The sequence below is a fragment of the Candoia aspera genome, chromosome 1, assembly GCF_035149785.1.
Source record: "Candoia aspera isolate rCanAsp1 chromosome 1, rCanAsp1.hap2, whole genome shotgun sequence".
NCBI lineage: Eukaryota > Metazoa > Chordata > Lepidosauria > Squamata > Boidae > Candoia > Candoia aspera.
In genome coordinates, this window is record NC_086153.1 from 25,827,218 (window position 1) to 25,841,719 (window position 14,502).

The 14,502-nt window shown below is 41.0% G+C and overlaps 2 protein-coding genes across 2 annotated transcripts in view; both read right to left on the reverse strand.

Annotated features, from left to right (window-relative positions):
- Nucleotides 1-295: 295 nt before the first annotated feature.
- On the reverse strand, nt 296-8,076 carry SOX7 (SRY-box transcription factor 7). The gene is made up of 2 exons (XM_063300897.1): nt 7,768-8,076; nt 296-2,277 (listed from the first exon to the last, which is right to left on the reverse strand). The coding sequence occupies exons 1-2, from the start codon at nt 8,003-8,005 to the stop codon at nt 1,376-1,378; spliced, it is 1,140 nt and encodes a 379-aa protein (XP_063156967.1). The 5' UTR covers nt 8,006-8,076; the 3' UTR covers nt 296-1,375.
- Nucleotides 8,077-12,675: 4,599 nt separating this feature from the next.
- The window catches only part of PINX1 (PIN2 (TERF1) interacting telomerase inhibitor 1), a 45,540-nt gene continuing 43,713 nt past the window's right edge, over nt 12,676-14,502 (reverse strand). Inside the window, exon 7 of the mRNA XM_063300909.1 lies at nt 12,676-13,321. Within this exon, the coding sequence (XP_063156979.1) occupies nt 12,755-13,321 (567 nt within the window). The 3' untranslated portion in view covers nt 12,676-12,754. The remainder of the gene's footprint in view (nt 13,322-14,502) is intronic.

Genomic DNA, 14,502 nt, shown 5'->3' on the forward strand with positions numbered 1-14,502 from the left:
TAAGTTAGAATTAAAAGGTATATAAAACAACTGAATCATCCTCACCCTGAAATGTCCACTTGTGACCTTGAAATGTTTTGCACACCTCCTGTTAAAATGTTAAGATGAACTTCACTTGCCCCTTGCCTATTTTGACACTTGAAATGCACACTCAAATGTTCGTATTTGCACCTGATGCTTCGCCCTTAGTTGTTCCAAAACACAAATGCTGTATCAACCTCTATAACATCCACTTGCAGAGTCAAGAGAAGATCCTGAAAGAAGCAAAGGGCAACACCCAAACTGAGGCTTTTTTCTTTTTAAAGGACAGAAAGGTAGCCCAACTTACCGTTGCCCAACCTACAGTGAGATTGTTAGACCCTTCCTAAAAATTGCATTACTGAACAGGGTGATTAATAGGCTACACTGAGCATTAGCAAACGGTTGTCCGACACCATGTGCAATTCTTCAGACCTACATTTCATGATGAGATTACATAGCCACATTTGCCACTGATTATGATAAAGTCTCACCCAGCTTGACCTATTTTGCCCTACTGCCACAGTAAATGCTCAGTTGGCCAAAGTGTGCCAAACTGAAAAGGGATGATAGGACCCAAGTGATTCGTAGGACGAGGCCCTTGTAGAATTTGGGAGCTGCAGGAGTGGGCAGGAGACGGACACCACTTTCCAAGAGCTGTATGTTCATTTGATTACCCTCATTTAACCATATTTCACTGATTTTAAGATAAAATCTGTTTGGCCAGAGACAACAGGGAGATGGTAAGTAGCCCATCCACCAAGGATGATGATGCCTCTGTGGTACTACTTTTGAGATTATTACATATTGTTTCAGCTTTGGTAGGGAAAAGTCTCCAATGCAAGCCCATGGAAACAAATGGGAATTGTGCAAAGAGCAAAAACATTTGAGAAAAGACATCCTGCATAACAAATTGAACTTGTACAGGCACACAGTAAAACTTTTGCACCAATCCCATTCATCTTAGTCTGCTTAGCAGGAGTGGGGAATGCATTCAAGAGCATCTTTGGTTGAAGGTCTACATAATTGGTCATGTATATTTCCTGATGTCATGTCCTTGTAGGTAGACCAGATTTTTTATTATTATTATGCTAGGGTTCTTTAGTCTAAGTCAACACACTAAGGTGCCTAGATGCAGCAGTAGAGATGTATCCTTTTAACTGGGATAGAAAGACCCTTCTGAAGACAGATTCTCAGTAGTTAGATTGGGTACAGAGAATGTTGGGAAACTGAAGTAATTACCTAGAAAGTGAACTCCAAAGTTACTTCAGTTCAGAGTGGGAAACCCTGAGAAAGGGAAACCTTCTGTCCAGTAAACTGCTTGGTTGGTCCACAGAGCAGATCTCATCTCTCAGACTTAAGAAATGCTGTAATTATTGTAGTAAGTAGCTGTTGCATCTGCAAGGACAGAAATTAGGCTGGTCTCAGAGGAGTGTGAGCTGCTTGCTGTCTGCGAGACCTGGACATGTCCATTGATGGTTAGCCCACTAGGCTCTGGATGTCCAGGGGCACTGAGATACTGATCAAACTCATTGCGGTCCATCTCCTCCAGAAGGTCTGCTTGACTTAATTGATCCAGGCTATCAAAGTTCTGATGCTCGGGTGGAGGTGAGAGCTGGCCAAGATGGCTGTGGAGGCTAGGGGCTTGGAGAGTAGGAGGGAAAGCTGGGGAGTAATAATTTCCTGTGGGAGGTGCCGGGCAACTGGAGGAAGCAGAGTGGATAGTGGAGGCTGACTGAGAGACTGGCATGCGACCCAGAGAGTGGTTGCACTGGAGAGGACTGGTGGCATATTCCAGAGAGTAGGTGTCTCCAGACATGTGGGGATGACGAGGGTCTTCAGGACAGGGGGAGGAGAAGAAACTCTGCTCAGGATCTATCACATCCAAAGGTGACATCTCAGGAGGAGTAGGCAGCCCATATGGATAAGTGTCCATTGGAGTACCTGTGTTACTGCTCTGAACCTCCTGATATCTCCTGAGGTTTGGCATTACCGAAGCAGTTGAGTATTCAGCCTGCCCATCTTTCTCACTCACTGATCGGCTGCACACCCTCTTCTCAGACACGTGGTCCTGGTCCCTGGAGAGGCTACCCAGCAGGAAGCCTGGTTCCACCCGCTTGCAGATCCGCTTGACCTGCTTCTTTCTTCTGGGCCGATATTTGTAGTTGGGGTAGTCTTGCATATGTTGAACCCTCAGCCTCTCTGCCTCTTCAACGTAAGGCCTTTTCTGGGATGGGGTTAAAGACTTCCAGGACTTGCCTGCAAGCAAAAAGAGAAATTTCCCTTTTTATGTTGGAAAGGATGAATTAAGCCCCCCTCAATTAATTGGTAAATCAAGTTGATATTCATTTGCTGCTCTCCATTACACCTCTTTATGCTATTTCAATCCAGAAACAGGGACATGCATTCAATAACACCACCTCCTGTTGTTCTGCAAAACACCATACAATACACATAGCAAATCCTAATATTTTGACTCTTGGGGAATGGTGGAAGAATTGTTCCCTGTGCAAAATTCATGCAAAACTCCTTTGGAGTTGGGTGGCTAATAGATTTAAATAAATTTTAAAATTGCAGGAAATAGGGCTTGCACAAGAGAACTCTTCTCTAGATCATACCAAATTGAGCCTTGCCCTTATTTCCTCATTTATTTCATACAGGCCCACCTTCTTCCCCTCGAGAAGACAAGGCTGGTACATGACTCGCCATTTTGTTTTGTAAAACCCATGGAAGGTAGGCTGTTGGATTAAGTGAGAAATGGTTCCAAAGTTTCTTGGTGAGCCAACCATTTCCCCCATAAACAGCATGCAGGTGGTAAAAGCAATGGTCTTCCTTGATCCAAGACCCCAGGTTCATTCCACACAAGACTACCCAAAGAGTAAAGTCAATGCCAGGGGCCCTTTTCTCCCCACCAAAATAAATGAACAGTTTGCAGAGAGGGGGCCTTCTGAACAGCAGCTCTTGAATGAGAAATGTTCAGGATTCAGCATTCAGCACCAGCCACAATGACCCTGCCTGGCACTAGCTTATCTTCTAAATCTTAGACTTTTAAAAATGTTACTTGTTGAATTTATTCATTTTTAGTTACTCTGCTCAATTTTTACTGATCTCTTTTTGTATATAATTCACACTTTTAGGCACTACAGAATGGATAAGTGGGCCACAGGAGTGAGCAAAGCTGGTCATTTTCACAAGCCCTCCCCCAAATAATTTTAAAACCATGAAAAACCTATTTTAGGTACTATAGTTTTACTCTGTTTCCTAGCTCAAGTGTGGGGAAGTAAAGTGTGCTTTGTTTTCTGAAGTCATGGCCAGAAGGGGCTGTATGGAACCCAGTGGGCTGCCGGCTATCCCTTCCTATTTAAAGAATCAAGTATGCAGTCACGGCCAGCTTTATTTCTTGTGGTTACAGAACAGCAACCCCATTTCACAGGAAGGTGGAGAAATAAAGCGAAGACTGTAAATTCTGCATATGGAATTTGTGGCATAAATCATAATAAAAATACCAGCTCATAGGAATCTGAAAGCATAGGAAAACCCTACTGGACAGCAAAAGGGCCTTGGTAGTCTTACGTTCCACACTGGCTAATCAGGGAAGCCAGAACAAAAAATAAAAGGACCTTGTGCAGGATAACCTCCACACTTAGAATATGCAGGTATCTTGTTTCTAATCATGGAAGTTCTACTTGGCTATTAGCTGCAACAGCCCTGAAAACACCTATCCCACCATAACTTTATCCCTTTTTAAAAAGCCATCTAAACTAATGCCCATCACCAAATTTAAGGCTAAGGAATTCCTCTAGTTAATGACACTCTGGATGCCCTTTATCTTCCATGCACTGAAACCGCCATCAGTTGACTGCATTGGACCAGCTTCCCCAAATCTAGACATCTTCCCTGATGCGTGAACTTCAACCCAAAGAATTATCCAGCCACCACTGCCATAGCTAAGAATTCTGGGAAAACCACACATCTGGAGGGCCCCAAGTTTTGGGAAGACAGGATGGGACATTCCTCGCAAACTATAAAATATAAGACAAGACAATTTATTGATAAAATTTTAAATCTTTTATTTATGAAAGAGGTAGCATGTTTCTCAAATAATTCTTTATCTTCACTTGAGGATAGAATAATTGAATGAAAAGTAAAATATAAACACTGGAGTCTCATTGGCATGTAATAATCCTCATGTAATGTGTGGAAATTTTTGTTTCCAAAATGTTAAAAAGCACTACTAAATCCCTATTAGCACAAAATAGATTTTGGAATTTTTCATGTTTTTGTTTCTTATCAAAACATAATTTAACTTTGAAAATGTGGTTCACATTTAAATACCAAATATTCTCAGCAACCAAGTATATTTAGCACATTAAACAAAACCCTTCAAAGAAGATAAATTTGTGCTAAATATAGGCTTTAAACTTTAAAATGAAAGATTTCTAGTATTAAAGTTGTATAGAGAAAAATGTGGCAAGAAAGTATATACACTATCAAAATTAATCAGGACTTTCATTTACAAGGTTTCCCTATGACACACATTAATTGGCCAGTAAAAGCCAATTTAATTTGCAGGAAAAAAAATACATCACTGATTCTGGAAACTAACAGCTTTTTTGCTTCTTGAATGTTAAACTGAAATTCTATTATTGTTCACTTGGGAAAATGTGCAGCCGAATAAAACAGGGATTGTTTCTGAGTGGGAATGTATAGGATTGTGCTCTTAATGTACTGTGGGATACATAAGAGCCAAGAGACTTTTTCCCTTCCTAACACTTAAAGTTTTTGTTGATTAAGTCATCCACATTCTCAAATTCTCTTCAAGGTAGTGGCAATATATACTTTTAACTTCGAAAAATCAAACTGAATTTACGTGTGAGATTTCCAACATCTCATCAAATTATATTTTGAATGCCAGTTTGGTGAGCACTCATTGCAAAATAAAATCTTATGTTTTGTTGGGCAATTCAAAATATAACTGTCTTAGCCACTCATACGACAAAAGCAACAATTCACAACTGTTCCTGTTCTGGGGCAGAAAAAAACCACCAGGAAAAAAAAAATCAAAACCCAGTAAAAGCCCAGCACTTTATCTCTTTTTTGCTGTTATATATTAACAGTTAACTCTTCTTGAATTTGCTGCTCAAGGATGCAAATTAGGTAATTTATGCAGATAAGACTGGTATGCATCAGTTATCATTAGTGCAGCATCTCTGGCTATAGCTTATTTATTTTAGCTGAAAAAAAATCTCTGCATTCCATGATATTCTTATTAAAGGTATTTCCTTTAGATGTAGACTTTGATATATCCTACAAAAGCAATAGCCTGAGCTTCATCACATGCAGAAGACAAATTTGCAATCCATGTCCCATTTTTTTAGGACGGGACCCGCAGCAAAATTCAAGAGGTCCAGAAGGAAATAAACCACTATGTGGAGATGAGATTCAGTGGTATTTATTATAAAATGCTGTGCACTGAGTTAAAGCTTCATAATGCTGCATTATACATTAATGTGAGTTGATCAGGCAATGATTACACAAAAATCTCGGGGTCACTGTGGAGAATTCAATGAATTTTATGTTGTTCAGCTGCTGTAGGAAATAAAACACAAATTCCAAGTTGGGAAATATTAGAAATAGGATTGAAATCTCCAATACAGAGCAATCCTTTTTGTAAATCTCTAGTGTGGCCACTTTTGCAATATTGTGCAAAAATGTGTAAACTGTGCTATTTACATCTCTAGGTTATTGCTTTGAAAGTATTGTAATGTAGAGGGGAAAAAAATGCAAAACTGCAACTAACCTTATACAGGAACTGAGCGCCTACCTCCCCATAATAAAGACTTGTTCACTTAGAGGGAAGAATGACATATAAGGAGGTAGACATGTGATAAAACTAATCTTCCTAACACTGATGAGAAAATATGTATGACTTAACACTGAGAAATAACATTTAGAATACTTTACAGCAAGAAAAAAGTTTTAAAACGCAGAAGTTCCCCAAGTACTCACACCACCACACTACATCACACTGCAAACCTACACATATTAACTTGGAAGAAACCCCATCAGTATTATTCAGATTTCTTTCCAAGTGAAGATAGTTAAGCTCAGATAGCACAAACCAAAGATAGTGATGTCCATATTGGAAATCCACTGTAAAGTTTCCATTTAAAAGGATGAAACTGACTTTGAATGAGCCATGCAGCTGTTAGCAGTGCCAGGAGATGCAGAGGCTCTAATGCTGCACAGAGAAAGTCTCAGTGAATTCATTGAAGTTTATTTCGATTTAGCAACCTAGAGGATTTCACCACTACAATACAGTCCTATAAAAGCCTGATCAGAGAGAAGACTCAGTGAGGTTTGCTCTCTGATAAATGGGCATGAGATTGCAGGGTAAAACCGCATTACTGACAACCAGCTGTTGAAACCAAAATAGGAGCACTATGTTATGATAGAAACCCCTGCTCCCTAAGTTTAAATCAGTTCCAGGATGTTACTGAATTGCTTTATGATTAGCAAGTTGTATTCGGTAACTTTGTTGGTTTTGAAAAATAATTTTATCCTTTTTTTTTACAAAAATATTTTTGCACTGAATTTTGATGCCTTTTTACAGAGAATGCTGCTTGTTAAGTTTTAAAAAAAATATTAAAAAGTGCTGCCAAAGACCCTGACAAATTCTTAGCGTTGCACTCTAAAGAGATCCAAAAGAATGTATTTTAAAGATTTACATTATTTTGATTAAAAACAATATTTTCCAGAAGTAGACTGGCAATCTTCTTGATGTAGCAAATACAGCACCCAAATAAAAAAAATAAGAATTTTTAAAAAAAATACATAAAATCAAATTATATCTTAAAATTCCTGGATACAAAAAAACTGCAATATAGGATAATTTTAAAAACAGTAATAGGAAAAATAAAATAATTTCTCTCTACCTGCCTGCAATATTCATATTATTCTTACCTTTACCAGCACATTAAAAAAATTATCAAAATTCTTAGCGCTATCCCAAGTGATTTGAACACACTGAGAAAATAGTTCTTTTTAACTTGCGCATTTGTAGTTAACCAGATTTGCAATACATTTTGGAATCGTTTTGCCTTCAAGGAAAATTAATTTTGCCCAACAAGTTCTGTGTAATTCAAATACTTAATACCAATAACAGTAATAAAATAAACAAGGGCACTGTTATTTTAGAAAAGTAGCACTACATTCGCAAGAAAAAGAAATTAATAGAAGAACCTAGTTTTCAAAAGCACCCTTAAAAAAGCCCACTGCTTCAGAATGTTTCCGGTTACAAATAATTAAGTAAGGTAAGTTCAGCTAATGGTGCTTTAAGTTTAAATATCCTGGACCCAATTCCCTGAGAGGAGCGCTGTTGGAGAAGAATTGACAGGAAAACCTATTGGGTTGCATCCCAAGTAATAACGAACAATTCTAAAGATTCGTTTTTGCAAGTCGTGATATTTCTTCCCCCACTTATTCCACCGCGGGAGCGAAATACAGCGGATTTCACCAAGTAACCGCAAGAGAAGAATTGTAGGCACCGCACCGCTCCCAAAAGCGAGGAGGATGTAAAAGGGTTGGCTCTACCGGTAACTTGGTTTCTACAGGCGAAAGGCGTAAGTAAGAGTCACCCTAAACTAAAACACCTCGGCACAAGGCAGTCGGTGTTTGGCGCGGCGCGCGACTTCTCAAGCAGGAGTGGCGCAAAACGCGCGGACCCCCGCTCCGCCGGGCTCGGCTCACCCAGCATCTTGCTCAGCTCGGCGTTGTGCAGATCCGGGTTCTGGACGGCAAGGCGCTTCCTTTCGTCCTTGGCCCACACCATGAAGGCGTTCATGGGGCGTCGGATGCGGCTTTCGGGGCTTCCCTTCTCCGTTCGGGGCCCCGCGGAGGCTGGGGTCCCACTGCCCACGTCGGGCAACTCCAGAGCGGAGCAGTCCAGCCTCTCCGCCCACGCGAAGGAGCCCAGCAGCGAAGCCATGCCGTCGAGGCACGCGGGACTGGAGCCGGGCGCCCCTCTCGCCGACTGCGCACCGCACGCCCTACGGCCACGCAGCCTCCCCCCGCCGCCCGAGCAAGCCTTTCCCTCGTCCGCGCTCTATTTATGAGCTTCTATGAGCTTCCTCCGGTGCCGTCTGGGAAGCGTCCGGCCCCGCCTTGAGCGCGCCCTCCGTCCCTCCCTCGCCTTTGCTTCTTGTCGGAGGGAGAGGCGCGAGGTCTCTGGAAGGCAAAGAGAGGCGCGGGCAGAGCAAGTGGGCCACCTTCTCTTCGGCTTCGACGTCCCTCTTTTCACCCCAGGGCTCGGCACCGAGCATAGGTGTGAGCAGAAGACAGTGCCTCTGAGCAGGCGCCGAGTGTTGCTTGTCTTGAAAGGCAAGGCTCATCTTACCGTCTGTGAGGCACCGTCCCCGGGAAGTTACCGCGCGTAGTAACAGCCTTCCAGTTCCTGCCCTCTCCCCGCCTTGCAACCTGGCGCCCTCCAGATATGAAGAGCTAGGGCTTAAGGGCATAGTGGCGCCCATCATGAGCACTTCGGCCTCTCAACAGAAGTGAATCCCAGGAGTACTGTTACTGTTCCCCAGATGCTCACACCTATGGCATCCCTTCATTTGAAAGAACAAAACACATGCTCTTGTTTCAAGATGATGATATAATCACCCAAAAAAGATGGGCAGAAGGAAGTATAGAACCCAACCCCTAAAGAAAATATTTCAAAATCCTTGCTTTTCCTCTATTTCCATCTGAGCCAGAATCACCAGATTTCTCTGATTCAGCAACGTCTCTCAGCTCCCAGACCTTAGAAAGACTCCTGGCATACGTATGTGCAGGAATTTTCCATCTCTATGCTGCCTAACTCTTCCTAACTCATTCTTTTTCCAGGTGGGTTTTTGCACCCATGTACCCATGTGGACGGCATGCACACAACATACCCAGATTGTTAAATTAATCCATTTTCTGGGTTTGCACAATACATTGACTCATAAACTAGGGCTGGGTTGGGGTTCAAAAACTCTTTGCTGTCATCCTGTGGTTGTCCAGATTTCTGCAGCTCAGAGCTGGTAGCCATACTTTAAATTAACCAAAGAGCTGGGTTTACACAACATGCAAGCCACAAAAAATCAAACTAAGGTCAACACTAACTAAACCTAGCATACTGTATGGCAGGGCCGCAACAGGGGGGGAGGGGCAAGCGGGGCATGTGCCCTGGGCGCTGCACTGGGGAGGGGGGGTGCCAAAATGAGCATGGGTGGGGAGCCAAAATGGGTGTGGAATCCATGTTTGCCCCAGGTGACACAGACCCTAGTTGTGGCCCTGCTGTATGGAGCCTGTTCGGTTAGTTTATGGTTCCATCTTCTTGCAAACCCAGCAAATGGATTAACTTCATAATCAGGTTAGATGTATTGTGTGAATGCAGCTCATCTTATATTTTTGGTCCTTTCTAGTTCTGGTCTCATTGACAGATACAGGCAAAGGATGTAGGATGGCTTCTGTTGAGTTGGCTGCTACTCTCTTGCCAGAAGCCTTTCCTGCATTTCTCATTTGGCCTGTAGGATCAATTGCTAGTAGATGATGATGATCAGTATTTGGTCCACTAATGTTCTCTTCCAAATCAGAAGGTGTCAGTCACCTTACTTCTCTGTTCCCCTCTTCTAAGTTATTTGGGAAAGAAACTGGCATGAGCAGAAGAGTGCTATTGCATTCATGTCCTGCTCTCCACTGGCAGTTGGTTGCCAACCACAGAGTGTAGGTCTTCAATTTTTACATTTGCCCCCAAACTGGACATTTAAGTCTGCCATTCACCGTGGCTGGTTATGATGGTTAGGGCTGCAGTCTCTAACTGGTTGATGGGGCATACTGAGATTGATGAGGACATATCTGTTTACTTTGGCAACTTAAGTTCAAGTCTCTGTTGTAACTTAAGAAAAATCTAGAAAACAACTATTTCCTTCAATTAGAAGTAACTTTGGATGATTCAATCACATAAACGCCTGCCTCAACTTCTTTGAAGACCATTAAAGATGAGGGTTTGGTACTAAAATTAGTGTTTGTTACCTTTAATTAAAACTTTTACCAGTGGCCAGCTCTGATTTTTAGCCTAAAAGCTTAATTATGCTGCCTGCACTTAAATGTAAGTCCAGGTGCTTCCCGCTTCTTCCTTGTTGATGACTTTGCTGTGACCAGTAACTACAAAAACTGCAGTGTTTACAGGTCTATGTTTCCTTACTCAGATATTACATTGTATTTGAGGTGGGGTAGTCTTATATTAAATGTGCATAGGATTGCAACCCTCAAGAGAATACTGTACACCCACACACAGAGGGAGGGAAGAAGAGTGTTGAACCATGAAGTTCAAGAAATGAAGTGCAATAATTTATTATTAAAAAAATAAACTACAATTGGCAAGAAAAGTAAAATAAAGTTGCCTTCAATCTCAGCTTGAGTGCTGGTGACATCTGCCCTTGTCTTGGCATGCTATGGAAGCGGTTAATTCCCTGCTCTAGCCCACAGCATTGGTCTTCCAAAGCAGTCGTCCATCCAAGTACTATCCAGACTGTGCTTAGTCTCCTAGAACAGTCAAGTTTAGCCAGATTTTGCCACCTGCCCTGGAAAGGAATGTCTCTTCAAAGATTGTGCCAGATTGTGCCAGTAGAGTACGAGGTACATTAGATCAAGAGAGATTTTCCTTTCGGTTCTGTGTTGATCACTTAGCTGCCTATTTAAAAGATTTAAGATTTTACTTGCTAACAGCCTCAGAACTCTGCTCAGTCATATTAATCTCCTTTCAGAGAGATAAACTATGTTAGTTTGGTTGTAGAAATGATTGTAATGAAGTATAAAAAAGCTTTCAGCACCTAGCCATACAGGTAAGGTACAAAAAGGCAGAAAATATAATCCACGACAGTTTTAGATTACCTGGTTGGGGAAGGCTGGATTTGTAAGTCTTTTAAGATGCATGCCTCTTGGCTTATATTTGGTTGTTATATTACTATATGGCCTTTGCTCAAAACATCCAAGGTGGTGTTGCAGTGTGAGAGAATCTAAAAGCAGCAAAGCAAGAAATCAAGGTATGTAGCTCTGTGCAAAAATTAAGGTCTTGCATTTTCCTGCACACCTTCCTGAGCACCTTTTGTATGGGCAAAGCAACCCAGTTTTTGGCTGCCACACTTGCGTGCATTATTGCTGAGACAAGCAAGCTCCATCTTGAGGCTAAGCTGGATCAGAGGTTACTTGTGCTGCACTAGAGTGCATATGGAAGCACAAATGGGCCACCCAACATGGAAGCAGGATGTAAAGGCCTGAAGTGGTCCTTTAGATCCTACAAGAGAGTAGGATCCCTCTTGGCCATTTCACCCTTTCTGACTCATACTGCCAAAAGGTAGGTAATAAACTCATTGGACCAGGGGACTTGAACTTTATTGGCTGCTGTAGAAGACCATCCCTCATAGCTGTAAACGTTTTGTTTCAAGAAACACAGAAGATCCCCGGTTATGCAAGAAGGGACACCTAATAAATGTACATTTTTGTGTTCTGAAAGCTACACCAAATAAGCTTGGGACCAGATTGGGGGAAAGAAAAAATCTGAAGGATTCATAGATCAGAGCGGAATAAAGCATACTGTACATGTCATGTGAAAGATGTCTTTTCCAATCTTTTCCAAAAGAAGCAGCAGGTTTATTACCCACTTATTCATACTACATCTGTTTACTTTGTTGGCCTGGCACCTGATTTTCCATCAAGATTGGAATTCTCCTTTGTTAAAACGATGGTGCTTTGTATTTTTTACTTTGCAGATACAAAAAGAGAGCAATTGAAGCAGAAAAAGGGCAGAAAAGAATAGTATACCTAAACTTATAAACACATCAAATTCATTTAATAAGGCTTTTGTCCCTAATTTTATTTTATCCTTTGGAATACCATAAGGGAAAAAGAAATCCATAGGGAACAAAACAGCCAACAATGAGTTAGTAATTCAGGTCAAAGGGCATTAACAGGCAATGATCCACCATTTCTTCAGGAATAATTCATAAATGTTTTGTACTGTTAATTTAATTTTCCTTTTTTCCTTTTATACACCACCCAGAGTCATACTGTTCAAGATGGAAGCTATATAAATGCTTTAAATAAACAAACTACCATGATCTTTTGAAGTGTGTCAAGAAAACATAAGGAACATGGATATGGCAAACCATGAATTAACCACTATATCATCTCCACTCCCAAAACAATCTCTGCCATAATTTATTAGGAGCTCTGTTGATGCTTGTCATTGGCAAGCAAGCCCACAGAAGTGCACCAGCTAGAGAGGACCATGAGAAGGTGCACTTTTCAGGACCTCCCAGGGAACCAACACCCCCAAAATCCTTTTTTAATCAATCTTCCAAAAGATGGGAATGATAGGGGAGGGAACAAGGACAACAAATATCCATATGGTCCCCACTCTGTTAAAACCTAGCTTTTTCCCCAAGCCTTTTATGGGGTGGGGGATTTTTTTATTGCTAATTTGACTATTTCCTCTTTTGGGCATATATAATTCTTGTTGTATTATCCTTACTGTTTTTTAATGTTATACGCTGCCCAGAATCTTAATGGAGTTGCTGGCCTTCTAAATTTGACAAATAAGGATCATGACTGTTTTATAAAATATTGTGTATTTATTTGGATAAATTTGGACACCTAGGTACAACAAAAAGGCCAACAATTTCACTGAAATTAAACATCAGGAATTATATTAACTGGGACATTTCTTCTTCCGTTTTACGCATTCAACATCCTCAGTTACATCCCAGTCTTTTTTTCTCTTTCTCTTTCTCTTTGATTTTTGCTCTCCTAAATCATTATTTTCTTCCTTAGATGTTTCAAGGGAACACTGTCTTGCCTTTTGAGAACTAATTTGAGATCCATTGTAAATAAGATTGCTACTAGTGTCCAGATACTTAGATTTCTTTTTCCTTTTCTTCTTCTGTGTGTCCAGTTCATCCAGTTCATCTCTACTTGAACCAAGTATCCCAGTGCAGATAATCTTTGGTTTTCCACCCTCATCCTGTGCATATTTGTGGCCTTTTTTCTTCTTTGTCTGGGGTTCCAAACATTCCAACTTCTCAGCCATCACTGGAGGAGAATTAGCTGACTCTATTTTGACGTAATGTTGGGTTTTCTTCAGTTTTCTCATGCGCTTGGCAAAATATTCCTGCACAGTAAGAGTGCTGGTCACAGTATTGCTCCTGTCTACTTGGTCAGGTGACATGATCACTTCTTTTGAATCCTCCTCTAGAGAGCCTGTGCTAACAGCATCAACCTGAAAAGTGAAAGAAGTCAGGGTAGATCAGAGGAGTAAACTTAGTAAGTGCTTTAAAAAAAAGATTTTACAAACTGCCTGATACCAGATTAGATAGGGTTTTCAGATGATCCAACGCAGCTTCATCCTATGTTTTAAAATGGAATGCATCTATCTCAGCCCAGTCCTACTTAGCTCAGCAAAGCACATGTCAAATCAGATGAAACCCACGAGCCATGCGTGATGTACAGAAAGGACTTGTCAAATCTTCTACTTCTGCTGCCTATTTAGGAAAGCAAACTCTAAGGGATTTGTTGAAGACCCAGTTGGTAGGCGACAATGTCTTTTAAAGCAACAAGTTATATACCCAGTAGGAATGGGATAGCCTTTTATTTCACAGAGCAAACTTGGTAAAAATAAACATAGTAATCCTGTAAAGACAGCCCAACTCAAGAGCTGGAATACTCAACACTGCAAATCACTTAAAAAAAATCTTAAGGAGAATTTACCCAGAGATTTTTAAGTGCTCCAGGAATCACTAATGGAATCTCAAGAGCAACATTATTTTTGTTCCACTGGACTTGGTCCTTGGAGTGCATATCCATCAGGAAGCTGCCTTTTCATGCAACTCCTGATCAGGCAGATCTGCACATTCTCTCTTAGTTGGATCACGATTAAACACCCTTGAAAGCCTCCAGTGGTATACCTGAAGGGCAGATTATGGTACCTGAAGTGCCATAAGATGCAAATTTTAAATAATTCAACATTTTGATGAACCCCCCAAAATAGCATAAATCACATTCAACAGAGGAAGTACTTGATTTCGTGTAAACTATATGGAGTTCCCAGTATGACATGGACTTGAAAACATTTTAGTCCAAATACTTGGATATCCTGTATTATTGTCTTATATTACCCTGAAAAGGAAGAGAGTGATAGGCATGTATGTATGAATGAACCATGTGCCTCCTTAGCCATTATCCAAAATGAAGGGTCTCTCCTCACATCTCTCACAATGTGAGAGATCATCCTGTGTATATTACAGGAAGACATGTTTTCTCTGCACTAGTTGTCATGTGTTCCCATTTCACTGGCAGAAGCAATCAAACATGTTTCCCCTAACATCCTACAATTGCCCTGATGTATCAACAATTCATACCTTATACATATCCTAATTTACATCAATGATCGAGAAAATGCAA